This window comes from Dryobates pubescens, chromosome 33 (genome assembly GCF_014839835.1).
Source record: "Dryobates pubescens isolate bDryPub1 chromosome 33, bDryPub1.pri, whole genome shotgun sequence".
NCBI classification, from domain to species: domain Eukaryota; kingdom Metazoa; phylum Chordata; class Aves; order Piciformes; family Picidae; genus Dryobates; species Dryobates pubescens.
In genome coordinates, this window is record NC_071644.1 from 1,231,425 (window position 1) to 1,245,099 (window position 13,675).

Consider the following 13,675-nt stretch of genomic DNA (forward strand, 5'->3'; position numbering starts at 1 on the left):
GGGTTTGCACTGGGGCTGGGGTCTCCCTAGGGCAATTTACACCAGGGGTGGGGTTGCATTAGGATTGTGTTTGTGCCAGGGTTGGGTTTACACCAGGATGGACTCACACCAGCGTTGTGTTTACACCAGGGCTGTTTGCACCGGGGTGGGCTTGCACCAGGGTTGTGGTTACACCAGGGTTGTGGTTGCACCAGGGTTGTGGTTGCACCAGGATGTGTTTACTCCAGGTTGTGTTTACCCCAGAGCTGGGTTTACAGCAGGCTGTGTTTACTCCAGGTTGTGTTTACACAGGACAGGTTTACACCAGATTGGGTTTACACCAGGTTGTGTTTACACCAGGGTTAGGTCTACACCGGAGCTCGGCGCTGTCCGTGGTGCTGCCCCACGTGGCGTCACCTCCCACCGGCAGAGGGCGCCCTTGGGGGTGGGTGGGGCTGGTTCGGGGGTGCGATGAGTTTGGGGGAGGGTCTCGGTAGGCCCGACCCCCCCCACCCTGAGAGTGACCCGGCCCCCACCGCTCCCGGTGCGCTGGCTCCCCGCCGCCGGCAGGGTGGCACTGGGCTCGGTGCCATCAGCAGGCAGCAGGGGCACCGCCGCTGCCCGGGCAGCCGAGCGACCCAGCCGGGGGCCGTGGGGGAGTTCTCTTCTCCCCCAGGAAGCGCCATGGACCCCCCCGGACCCCCTCACACCACCTAGACCTATCTCTAGCTGGCACCACCATCCCACCCCCAGGTAAGCCCCCACGGGTATTGCCCCACCCCAGGGTGCCCTTTCCACCCCGGGGTGCTGGGCACCCACCAGCCCCCATCCCCCCCCAGGGCAGCAGGATGGCTCAGCAGCGCCACGCCGTGCCCCCACCGCTCAAGGTAGGCACCCACCGGCACCCACGGGTGCCAGAGCTGCCTTCAGCCTCCCCGGCACCCTTGGGTGGCAGCGTGGCCTTCACCCCCCCCTTGCCTTGCAGACGGAGGAGGACTACATCCCCTACCCCAGCGTGCACGAGGTAGGGCACCCCCTGCCCGCCAGCCACGGGCGCCAGGGCGGGCGAGCGGCTGGGGGGGGGTTGATGGGGGGGTGGCCAGAGCACCCACCTCAGCTGTGGGCACAGGTGCTGGGCCGGGAGGGGCCCTTCCCCCTCATCCTGCTGCCGCAGTTTGGGGGTTACTGGATCGAGGGCACCAACCACCAGCTGAGCGGTGCCCCCGAGTCGCCCCCGGCCCCTGGCACCCGGGCGAAGCTGGAGGGCAACCACACAGCCAAGATCTACCGCAAGCACTTCCTGGGCAAGGTGAGGGCCTGGGGGGGCCTGGGTGGGGGGATGCCCCCCCGTGAGACCTCATGAGTGTGGGTGCTCGTGGGCATGGCTGTCCCAGGGCATGGGCACTCCTGTGTGTGGAAGTGGGCGTGGGTACCTGTGGGCATGGAACCCTCATGGCATGGGTGTCCACAGATGTGTAACTCATGGTATGGGTGCTCGTGGGCATGGGTGCCCTATGGCATAGGTACCCCATGGCATTGGTGCCCTATGGCATGGGTGCTCATGGACCTGGTTACCCTATGGCATGGGTGCCCTATGGCATGGGTGCTCATGGACCTGGTTACCCTATGGCATGGGTGCCCTATGGCATGGGTGCTCATGGACCTGGCATGCCCTATGGCATAGGTACCCCATGGTGTTGGTACCCTATGGCATGGGTGCTCATGGACCTGGGTGCCCTATGGCATGGGTGCCCTATGGCATGGGTGCTCATGGACCTGGCATGCCCTATGGCATAGGTACCCCATGGTGTTGGTACCCTATGGCATGCTTACTCATGGACCTGGGTGCCCTATGGCATGGGTGCCCTATGGCATGGGTACTCATGGATTTCAGTGCCCTATCACATGGGGACTCATGGTCATGGTTGCCCTATGCCATGGGTGCTCATGGATGTGGGTGCCCTATGGCATGGGTGCTTGTATGTATAGGTACCCATGGAAGTGGGCATGGGTATCTGTGGGCATGAGAGCCACATGGGTGTGGGCTGTATGGGTGCTCAGGGACCTGTGCATCCCGTGGCATGGGTGCTCGTGCCTATGGGTGCCCTGTGGCATGGGTGCCCTATGGCATGTGTGCTTGTACCCAAGGGGGCCCATGGAGGTGGGTGTGGGCATGGGATCCCCATGGGTATGGGTGCTCATGGAGTGTGGGCATCGGAGCCCTAAGGATATAAGTGGGCATGGGCATGGGTGCCCCGTGGCATGGATCCTTGAACCTATGGGTGCTCATGGAGGGGGGTGTGGGTATGGGTGGGCATGAGAGTCCTATGGGTGCTCATGCACATGAGTGCCACATGGGTGCCCCATGGGTATGGGTGATCCATGAGCACTTGTGGGTATGGGTGCCCAGGAACATGGGTGCCCCATGGCATGGGTGCTCATGGGTGTGGGTGGCTTGTTGCATGTGAGCCCACGAGCGTAGGTGCCCCATAGGTGGTGCCATCTGTGCCTATGGGTGCCCAGGGCCACAGCTGTCCCATGGCACGGGTGCTCAGGGTTATGGGCACCTGGGGACCAGCATGCCCCAGGGCATGGGTGTGCATGGACCCATGGGTGACACACGGTGTGGGTGCTCATGGATGTCGGTGCCCGTGGGCACGGGTGGCCCATGGCATGGGGCCCTGCCAGCCTGAGCGCCCATGGGCACGGTCGTGGGTGCTTGGCCCCCTCCCCTCAGGAGCACTTCAACTACTACTCCCTGGACCCCGTGCTCGGCCACTTGGTCTTCTCCCTCAAGTACGACGAGCAGGAGCACCTCCACCTGCTGCTGCGGTGAGCAGGGTGCCAGGGGGCACCCGTGGGTGCGGCTGGGGTTCTTGAATGCCAGCCCTGACCCCCGCCTCGCCCCGCAGCACCCGCACCCGCACCCTGCACGACGTGGTGCCCATCTCCTGCCTGGCTGAGTTCCCCAACGTGGTGCAGATGGCCAAGGTGTGTGCCTGATTTGCTTGGGCTTCAGACCTCTGCCGGCGGAGGTGGGGGAAGGGGGGCGGGGGGGTTGGAGCACCCCCTGACACTGGCACACCTCCGCTGGCACCCACGGGTGCCCCCCTGCGCCCCCCGTGGCATCACCGATCCCTCCCGCAGCTGGTGTGCGAGGACGTCAACGTGGATCGCTTCTACCCCGTGCTCTACCCCAAGGTGAATGGGGTGCAGGGCTGGGGGGGACACCCCCACCCCCCATGAGTGTGGGCACCCCGGGGTGCCCCCCACCCAACCTCTGCCCGCCCCCCCCCCCCCCCCCCCCAGGCCTCCCGCCTCATCCTCGCCTTCGACGAGCACGTGCTCAGCAACCACTTCAAGTTCGGAGTCATCTACCAGAAACTGGGGCAGGTGAGGGGCTGGGGGGCAGGTGAGGGGCTGGGGGGCAGGGAGGGTGTGCTGGGGGGCAGGTGAGGGGCTGGGGGGCAGGTACGGGGCTGGGGGGCAGGTGAGGGGCTGGGGGGCAGGTACGGGGCTGGGGGGCAGGTGAGGGGCTGGGGGGCAGGGAGGGTGTGCAGGGGGGCAGGTACGGCGCTGGGGGGCAGGTACGGGGCTGGGGGGCAGGGAGGGTGTGCTGGGGGGCAGGTGAGGGGCTGGGGGGCAGGTGCGGGGCAGGGGAGCAGGGAGTGTGTGCTGGGGGGCAGGTACGGGGCTGGGGGGCAGGGAGGGTGTGCTGGGGGGCAGGTGAGGGGCTGGGGGGCAGGTGCGGGGCAGGGGAGCAGGGAGGGTGTGCTGGGGGGCAGGTACGGGGCTGGGGGGCAGGGAGGGTGTGCTGGGGGGCAGGTGAGGGGCTGGGGGGCAGGTGCGGGGCAGGGGAGCAGGGAGTGTGTGCTGGGGGGCAGGTACGGCGCTGGGGGGCAGGTACGGGGCTGGGGGGCAGGTACGGCGCTGGGGGGCAGGGAGGGTGTGCAGGGGGGCAGGTGCGGGGCTGGGGGGCAGGTGAGGGGCTGGGGGGCAGGTGCGGGGCATGGGAGCAGGGAGGGTGTGCTGGGGGGCAGGTACGGCGCTGGGGGGCAGGTACGGGGCTGGGGGGCAGGGAGGGTGTGCAGGGGGACAGGTACGGGGCTGGGGGGCAGGGAGGGTGTGCAGGGGGGCAGGTACAGCGCTGGGGGGCAGGTACGGCGCTGGGGGGCAGGGAGGGTGTGCAGGGGGGCAGGTACGGCGCTGGGGGGCAGGGAGGGTGTGCAGGGGGACAGGTCCGGGGCTGGGGGGCAGGGAGGGTGTGCAGGGGGGCAGGTGCGGCGCTGGGGGGCAGGTGAGGGGCTGGGGGGCAGGTACGGCACTGGGGGGCAGGTGCGGCGCTGGGGGGCAGGGAGGGTGTGCAGGGGGGCAGGTACGGCGCTGGGGGGCAGGGAGGGTGTGCAGGGGGGCAGGTGCGGCGCTGGGGGGCAGGGAGGGTGTGCAGGGGGGCAGGTGCGGCGCTGGGGGGCAGGGAGGGTGTGCAGGGGGGCCGGGGGTGTGCCGGCTGGGTGCCGGCACCCATGCCCACCCCCACGGCAGACCTCGGAGGAGGAGCTGTTCGGCACCACGGAGGAGAGCCCTGCGTTCGCCGAGTTCCTGGACGTGCTGGGGCAGAGGGTGCAGCTGAGGGACTTCAAAGGGTGCGTGACGGGCGGGGGGGGCCGGGCCTTGGGGAGGGGTGGGAGCACCCATGGGGCACCCAGGCTGAGGGTGTCCCCTTCCCTCCCTCCCCCTCCCAGGTTCCGGGGGGGGCTGGACGTGACCCACGGGCAGACGGGCAGCGAGTCGGTGTACTGCCACTTCCGCGACAAGGAGATCATGTTCCACGTCTCCACCAAGCTGCCCTACACCGAGGGCGATGCCCAGCAGGTGGGGCACCTATGGGTGCTGGGCAGGGGTGGAGGAAGGTGGGGGGACAAGGGTTTGAGGGGCTCCCGTGGGTGCTGGGGTGGGCTCCTGGGTCACCCCCGTGAGCTGGAATGGTTGGTGGGGCACCTATGGGTGGGGGGAAGGGGCTCCAGAGGTATCTCCAAGGTGCTGGGGGCAGGGGAGGGGATCTATAGGGCACAGGGGCTGACAGAGCACCCATGGGTGCTGTTGGGGTGTGTGTGTTTGTCTATGGGATGTGAAAACTCCAGGGGCACCCATTGAGTATTGAGGGTCATCTACAAGAGCCATCCATGGGTGCTGGGGGGCAGACGGGATGCTGGCAGCTGGCAGAGCACCCATGGGTGCTGGGAGGGGCATCTATGGGGCAAAAGGGCTGGCAGCACACCCCATGGGTGCTGGGGGGGTGTTTAGAGGTTGCAAAAGCTCCAGGGAAACCCATGGGTGCTAGTGGGTGTCTGGGATGCAGAGGGCTGGGAGAGCACCCATGGGTGGTGGGGCTGGGGTTGTCTTGGGAATGCAAAAGCTCCGGGGGCACCCATGGGTGTTAAGCAGGATGCAGGGACCTGACAGGGCACCCATGGGTGCTTCAGGGTTGTCCATGGGGTGCAGGAGCTCCTGCAGCTCCAATGTATGTTCTCAGGGTCATTGATAGGATGCAGGGGGCTGGTAGGGCACCCATGGGTGCTTCAGGGTTGTCCATGGGGTGCTGCAGGGGCTCCTGGAGCTCAGATGGGTTCTGGGGGTGGTTTATGGGATGCAGGGAGCTGGCAGGGCACCCATGGGTGCTTCAGGGTTGTCCATGGGGTGCTGCAGGGGCTCCTGGAGCTCAGATGGGTTCTGGGGGTGGTTTATGGGATGCAGGGAGCTGGCAGGGCACCCATGGGTGCTTCAGGGTTGTCCATGGGGTGCTGCAGGGGCTCCTGGAGCTCAGATGGGTTCTGGGGGTGGTTTATGGGATGCAGGGAGCTGGCAGGGCACCCATGGGTGCTTCAGGGTTGTCCATGGGGTGCCGCAGGGGCTCCTGGAGCTCAGATGGGTGCTCTGGGGGTGGTTTAGGGGGTGCAGGGGGCTGGCAGGGTACCCATGGGTGCTTCAGGGTTGTCCATGGGGTGCTGCAGGGGCTCCTGGAGCTCAGATGGGTGCTCTGGGGGTGGTTTAGGGGGTGCAGGGGGCTGGCAGGGCAGCCGTGGGTTCGCTGTGGGGTGCAGGGGTTCCTGGGACAGCCACGAGCGCTGGGGAGGTGTCTCTGGGATGCGAAAGCTCCAGGGGCACCCATGGGCGCTGGGGTCCCCTAACGAGGTGCAGGGTCTGCCCTTGCCTTCACCCCCGCGGTGTGACCTCCCCTGCGTCCCCTCTGTCCCCCGCGCCCCCCGCAGCTGCAGCGGAAGCGTCACATCGGCAACGACATCGTGGCCGTCGTCTTCCAGGACGAGAACACTCCCTTCGTCCCCGACATGATCGCCTCCAACTTCCTCCACGCCTTCGTGGTGGTGCAGCTGGAGCAGGGCAGCACCCAGGGCACCCTCTACAAGGTGCCACCCTCTGCCCGCTGGGCGCCGGAGGGCCGCAGGGCGCCCCGGAGCCCTCACCCCTCCCCTCGTCCCCCCTGCCCGCAGGTCTCCGTCACCGCCCGTGACGATGTGCCCTTCTTCGGCCCGCCGCTGCCCGACCCCGCCGTCTTCAGGAAGGTGAGCGCCCATGGGTGCTGCCGGGGGCTCCCCCCGAGTGGCACCCACCCAAGGGTGCTCCTCGCCCCCCGCAGGGCCCCGAGTTCCAGGAGTTCCTCCTGACCAAGCTGATCAACGCCGAGTACGCCTGCTACAAGGCGGAGAAGTTCGCCAAGCTGGAGGTGGGGGCTGGGTGCAGGGGTCCGGGGCTGCTGGGTACTGGGGTCCGGGGCTGCTGGGTGCTGGGTCCGGGGCTGCTGGGGAGCTTGGGTGCAATATGGGTGCTGTGGGCAATGTGGGTGCTGTACCTGCAGTGAGGTTGCACATGCTGTAGGGCGTGTGGGTGCTGGGCACAACATAGGTGCTGTGGGTGCTGGAGATGTGAGTGCTGTGCCTGCAGGGTGCTGTGCCTGCAGGATGCTGTGGGTGCTGTGCCTGCAGCGGTGCTGTGATTGCAGTGGGTGCTGTGGGTGCAGGATGCTGTGCCTGCAGTGAATGCTGTGGGTGCAGGATGCTGTGCCTGCAGTGGATGCTGTGGGTGCTGTGCCTGCAGCGGTGCTGTGGTTGCAGTGGGTGCTGTGCCTGCAGTGGGTGCTGTGCCTGCAGGATGCTGTGCCTGCAGGGTGCTGTGCCTGCAGGATGCTGTGGGTGCTGTGCCTGCAGCAGGTGCTGTGATTGCAGTGGGTGCTGTGGGTGCAGGATGCTGTGCCTGCAGTGGATGCTGTGGGTGCTGTGCCTGCAGCGGTGCTGTGATTGCAGTGGGTGCTGTGCCTGCAGTGGGTGCTGTGCCTGCAGGATGCTGTGCCTGTAGCGGTGCTGTGCCTGCAGTGGATGCTGTGGGTGCAGGATGCGTGCATGCAGGATGCTGTGCCTGCTGTGCCTGCAGCGGATGCTGTGCCTGCAGGGTGCTGTGCCTGCAGGATGCTGTGGGTGCTGTGCCTGCAGTGGATGCTGTGGGTGCTGTGCCTGCAGCAGGTGCTGTGATTGCAGTGGGTGCTGTGGGTGCAGGATGCTGTGCCTGCAGTGGATGCTGTGGGTGCTGTGCCTGCAGTGGGTGCTGTGCCTGCAGTGGGTGCTGTGCCTGCAGGATGCTGTGCCTGTAGCAGTGCTGTGCCTGCAGTGGATGCTGTGGGTGCAGGATGCGTGCATGCAGGATGCTGTGCCTGCAGGATGCTGTGCCTGCTGTGGATGCTGTGGGTGCTGTGCCTGCAGCAGTGCTGTGATTGCAATGGGTGCTGTGCCTGCTGTGGGTGCTGTGCCTGCAATGGGTGCTGTGGGTGCTGTGCCTGCAGCAATGCTGTGATTGCAATGGGTGCTGTGCCTGCAGTGGATGCTGTGCCTGCAGTGGTTGCTGTGCCTGCAGTGGATGCTGTGCCTGCAGTGGATGCTGTGCCTGCTGTGGGTGTTGGGGTGTGTGGGTGTTGGGGTGTGTGGGTGCTGCTGTGTGTGGGTGCTGCGGTGTGTGGGTGCTGCTGTGTGCTCTGGGTGCTGCTGTGCATGGCAGAGGGGGGGGTGCCTGCAGCAGAGGCACGTGGGTGTCGGTGCCATGTCTGCTGTGGGTGCTGTGTGTGGGTGCTGTGCACACTCCAGCTGGGCAGGATGTGGGTGCTGTGCATGGGGGCAGGACAGACATGCCTGCAGCAGCGGCCTGTGTGTGGGTGCTGCATGCCAGCTGGGTGCTATGCATGTGGGTGCTGTGCCTGCAGGAGTGCTGGGGGGGTGCCAGGTACACTGTGTGCTGTGGGTGCTGTGCCCGATGTGGGTGCTGTGTGTGGCAGGGGAATAGCTGCTGTGGGTGCTGTGGGTGTCAGGTGCAGTGGGTGCTGTGTGGGTGGGTGCCAGGTGCAGTGGGTGCTGTGCCCAATGTGGGTACTGTGTGTGGTAGCTGCTGAGCACGTGGGTGCCATGCCTGCAGGAGTGCCTTGTGGATGGGTGCTGTTCATGCCAGGGGTGCTGTACCTGCTGTGGGTGCCATGCACCTGGGTGCAATGCCTGCTGTGGGTGCTGGCTGTGGGGGTGCCATGCCAGTGGGTGGGTGTCACATTCCCTGGGCCTGCTGTGGGTGCTGGGTGTGGGGGTGCCATGCCCACAGGTGCTGTGGAGGTAGGGTGAGCAAGTGCCATGTGCTCTGGGTGCTGAGTGCTGGGGGAGGGGATGCCATGCCAGTGGGTACCAGGGGTGCCAGTGGCTGCTGGTGGGGTCAAGTTGCACTGGTGAATGCCATGGCAGTGGGTATGGTGCCAGTGGGTACAGTGGGGGCCGGTGGGTGCTGGTGGGTGCCATTGGGTCTGGTGGGTGCCAGTGGGTATAGTGGGTACCAGTGGGTGTTGGTGGGTGCCAGTGGGTGCAGTGGGTGCCGGTGGGTCTGGTGGTGCCAGTGGGTGCTGTGGGTATGGTGGGTGCCGGTGGGTCTGGTGGGTGCCGGTGGGTATGGTGGGTACAGTCGGTGTCGGTGGGTCCGGTGGGTGCCGGTGGGTGCCGGTGGGTGCCAGTGGGTGTGGTGGGTGCCGGTGGGTGCCGGTGGGTATGGTGGGTGCCGGTGGGTGCCAGTGGGTGCGGTGGGTGCCGGTGGGTGCCGGTGGGTGTCGGTGGGTCCGGTGGGTGCCAGTGGGTGCGGTGGGTGCCGGTGGGTCTGGTGGTGCCGGTGGGTGCCGGTGGGTGCTGGTGGGTGCCGGTGGGTCCGGTGGGTGCCAGTGGGTGCGGTGGGTGCCGGTGGGTCTGGTGGGTACAGTGGGTGTCGGTGGGTCCGGTGGGTGCCAGTGGGTGCGGTGGGTGCCGGTGGGTGCCGGTGGGTGCTGGTGGGTGCCAGTGGGTGTGGTGGGTGCCAGTGGGTGCCGGTGGGTGTGGTGGGTGCCAGTGGGTCCGGTGGGTGTGGTGGGTGCTGGTGGGTGCCGGTGGGTGCCGGTGGGTGCCGGTGGGTGCCGGTGGGTCTGGTGGTGCCGGTGGGTGCCGGTGGGTCCGGTGGGTGCCAGTGGGTGCGGTGGGTGCCGGTGGGTCTGGTGGTGCCGGTGGGTGCCAGTGGGTGCGGTGGGTGCCGGTGGGTCTGGTGGTGCCGGTGGGTCTGGTGGTGCCGGTGGGTGCCGGTGGGTCCGGTGGGTGCCGGTGGGTCTGGTGGTGCCGGTGGGTCTGGTGGTGCCGGTGGGTCCGGTGGGTGCCGGTGGGTCTGGTGGTGCCGGTGGGTCTGGTGGTGCCGGTGGGTGCCAGTGGGTGCCGGTGGGTGCCGGTGGGTCTGGTGGTGCCGGTGGGTCTGGTGGTGCCGGTGGGTCCGGTGGGTGCCGGTGGGTATGGTGGGTGTCGGTGGGTGCCGTGGGTCCGGTGGGCGCCGTGGGTCCGGTGGGTGCCGGTGGGTGTGGTGGGTGTGGTGGGTGTCGGTGGGTGCCATGGGTCCGGTGGGTCCGGTGTGTGACGCGGGCGGGGCAGGAGCGGACCCGAGCGGCGCTGCTGGAGACGCTGCACGAGGAGCTGCAGGCCCGCAGCCAGGCCATGCTGGGGCTGGGCCCCGACGACGACCGCCCCGACAACGGCTCCGCCGCCCCGGGCTTCTTCGAGTCCTTTAAGGTGGGAGCGCCGCGGGAGTCCAACCGGGCCGCGGGCGGGGGGGGCTCGGCGGCACCGGGCACCGCTGCCAGAACCCCGTGGGCCCCGGCCCCGGAACGCCCACTGCCGGTGCCCCCGGGCGTGCCCCGCCCCCAGTGCTCTGGTCACGCCCACAGCCACACCCATTGCGCGGCTCACCCCCGCAGTGCCGCAAAGCCCCGCCCACAAAGCTCTCCGGTACCGCCCCCTGCCACAAGCCCCGCCCCCAGCGAGGCTGGTGCTCGCTTAAGCCCCGCCCCTTGCTTAAGCCCCGCCTCATTCTCAAGCCACGCCCGCGCGCACTATTCCCGATCTTAAGACCCGCTCCGCCCATGACCCCGCCCCCTTTCCCTAAGCCCCGCCCCCCACGGCGACACGGGCGGCTCGCGTAAGCCCCGCCCGTTTTCAAGCCCCGCCCCCGGGCACGCCCCTCCCGTCCCCGCGCGCCCTCCTGCCGAGGCCCCGCCCCCGCCGGTGCCCCCCGTGCCCCCCGGGGCGCGTGACGCGGTGCCGCCCGCAGTCGCTGCTGGTGCCCGGGAGCCGGCGCGGACGCCGCGGCAGCGCCATCGGGCTGGGCTCGGTGGAAGAGGTGAGCGCCGCGGGGCCCAGCGCCTCCCTCCCGGGGGACCCCCGCCCCGGGGCCCGCGCCCCTCGCAGCCCCGCTTAACGGTGCCCCGCAGGCGCTGCTGGTGCCCGGCAAGAGCCCTTCGCGGCGGCGGCCCGGCCCGCTCGGCTCCCGCCGCTCCAGCGCCATCGGCATCGAGAGCATCCAGGAGGCACCGGCCGGCAGGTGAGCGCCGGGAGCGGGCGCGGGGGGTGCCCGGGATCCACCTCCCGGCGTCACCTCCCGGCGGCACCTCCCCCCGCAGGGACGGCCCCGCCGCCACCCCCGAAGGCAGCAGCTCCGCACACAGCTCCCCGGAGAGCCGCCGGCACGCCGACAGGTCCGCAGCGGGCGGGGGGCAGCGGGGCGGGGGGCACCGGGATGGGGTAGCACGAGGATCAGGTGGCACTGGGCACTGAGTGAGAACGGGACACGGTGCTGCCAGAGTGGGTGACGTGGGGGTGGCATCGGGGTGGCGCAGGGACTGGAGGGCGCTGGGATGGTTGGCAACAGTGTGACATGGTCTGGGGTGAGGCAGCGCAAGTACAAGGTGGCACCACGGGCACATGGTGGCACTGGACTGAGGTGGCACAGGGACAGGGTGCCAGTGTGCTGGGGTGACACTGGGATGGCGTGGCACGAGGATGGGATGGCACCGGGGACAAGGTGACAGCAGGACACGGGGTGGGGCAGATGGGAGTGGTGCTGTGGTGGCACAGCAACTGGAGGGCACTGGAGTGTGGTGGCACAAAGACAAGACACCAGTGTAAGGTGGCACAGGGCTAGGGTGGCACAAGGACTGGAGGGCACTGGGGTGAGGCAGCACAAGGACAGGGTGGCACTGAGACATTGTGGCACTGAAATGGGGTGGCATGAGGGGCACTGTAGGGCGCTATAGGGCACTGGCATGGAGCACTGGGAGGGCAGGGTGGCAATGGGATGGGGTAGCACCAGCATGGGGTGGCACAGGGGCAGGGTGGCATCAGGATGGCACAGGGGCTGGGGGGCACTGGGATGGGGCAGCATAAAGGTAGAGTGGCACAGGATGAGCTGGCACTGGGGTGGGGTGGCAAGGAAACAGGGTGGCATAGGGGACCAGAGGGCACATGGACAGAGCAGTACAGAGATGCAAGGGGACAGGGTGGCACTGGGAGAGGATGGCACCAGGACAAGGTGGCACTGGGGTGATTGGCACAGGGCAGTGTGGAAACAGGACAGGGATGGGGTGGCACAGGCACAGGGTCACCCAGGGAGCTGCTGGCACAGGGCCTGTGTGGCACAGGGACACAGTCCAAGGGAGATGCAGTCGTGGGGGGTGGCACAGGGACAGTGTGGCACTGGGATGGCATGGGGCTGGGACATCCCAGGGTTGGGATGGTATGGGGACAGGCTGGCATGGGGATAGGGTGGCACAGGGATGAGATGGGGGCGGGACGACGTGGGGCGCTATCGTGGTGGGGCTGTGGCGGTGCCCACACTGCGTGGTGCCAGCCTGTGCCCGCTGTTGGTGACTGCCCCCAGCAGGGCCGAGAAGCCAGAGCCGGTGGCGTTCTCCCGCTCGTCCTCCAGTGCCAGCAGCTTTGGCAGTGCCACCGAGGAGCCCAGCGAGCCAGGCAGGGTAGGGCACGCAGCGGGAGGGGACAGGACAGGACAGGATGTCCTTCTGCCAGCCTCCTCCCCTGCCACCTCACCCCGTCCCATTCTCACCCCACTCCTGTGCCACCCTGTCCCCATGCCATCCCATCCCGGAGGTGTCCTGTCCCTGTGCCACCTCGTCCCTGTGCCATCCCGTCCTCTGATGTTCCAAACTGTCCCCATGCCATCCTGTCCCTGTGCCATCCAACCCTGATGCCATCCCTTCCCCACACTACCCTGTCCCCCATGCCATCCCATCCTGTGATGTTCCATGCCTGTGCCATCCTGCCCTGTGCCGTGGCCATGCCATCCCCATGCCATGCCAATGCTATCCCACCCTTTAATGTCCCATCCTTGTGCCAACCTGTCACATCCATGCCATCCCTGTACCATCCCGTGGTGTCCCATCCCTGTCCCCTGCCACCCATCCCTGTGCCATCCTGTCCTGTGCCTCCCCATGCCTTCCATCCCTGTGCCATCCTGTCCTGTGTCCCCCCCACCACCCATCCCTGTGCCATCCTGTCCTGTGCCCCTCCTGCCTCCCATCCCTGTGCCATCCTGTCCTGTGCCCCCCCCGCCACCCATCCCTGTGCCATCCTATCCTGTGCCCTCCCTATGCCACCCATCCCTGTGCCATCCTGTCCTGTGCCCCCCCCGCCACCCATCCCTGTGCCATCCTGTCCTGTGCCCCTCCTGCCTCCCATCCCTGTGCCATCCTGTCCTGTGCCTCCCATGCCACCCATCCCTGTGCCATCCTATCCTGTGCCCTCCCTATGCCACCCACCCCTGTGCCATCCTGTTCTGTGCCCCCCCCGCCACCCATCCCTGTGCCATCCTATCCTGTGCCCTCCCTATGCCACCCATCCCTGTGCCATCCTGTCCTGTGCCTCCCATGCCACCCATCCCTGTGCCATCCTGTCCTGTGCCCTCCCCATGCCACCCCCCCCGTGCCATCCTGTCCTGTGCCCTCCCCGTGCCCCCCTGTGACCCCCCCGTGCCCCCCAGGACTGCCGCTCGCCGCCGGGCAGCCACCGCGACGCCTTCACTGACGCCCCCTGGCCGGACGACCCCCCCGGGACCCCCCCAGGTAGCCTCCTCCCCGGAGCACCACGGGGCTTGGGGACCCCCCTGCAGGGGAGGTGGGGACCCCCCAAGGGTGCTCACGGTGTCCCCCCCCCCCCTTCCCCCCCAGGCCGCCGCCCCCCCGACCCCTCCTGCCCCGAGATCAAGATCCAGCTGGAGCAGCCCCCCCCAAACCCGGTGAGGCTGAGCCCCCCCCCCGGTGCACCCCAAAAGGGGAGACCCCTCCTGGGCTGCCCCC

The 13,675-nt window shown here is 68.1% G+C and overlaps 1 protein-coding gene across 1 annotated transcript; it reads left to right on the top strand.

Moving 5' to 3' along the window:
- Positions 1 to 538: 538 nt before the first annotated feature.
- On the top strand, positions 539 to 13,449 carry RAP1GAP (RAP1 GTPase activating protein; the record flags this gene model as incomplete). Its single annotated transcript, XM_054175936.1, has 19 exons — positions 539 to 732; positions 819 to 866; positions 965 to 1,003; positions 1,109 to 1,288; positions 2,717 to 2,811; positions 2,892 to 2,970; positions 3,127 to 3,180; positions 3,289 to 3,372; positions 4,522 to 4,622; positions 4,722 to 4,851; positions 6,249 to 6,404; positions 6,489 to 6,560; positions 6,635 to 6,721; positions 9,960 to 10,097; positions 10,636 to 10,704; positions 10,796 to 10,905; positions 10,985 to 11,059; positions 12,241 to 12,337; positions 13,360 to 13,449. Coding segments are annotated over exons 2-19 (1,695 nt in total), but the record flags the coding sequence as incomplete, so codon positions are not given.
- Positions 13,450 to 13,675: the final 226 nt, after the last annotated feature.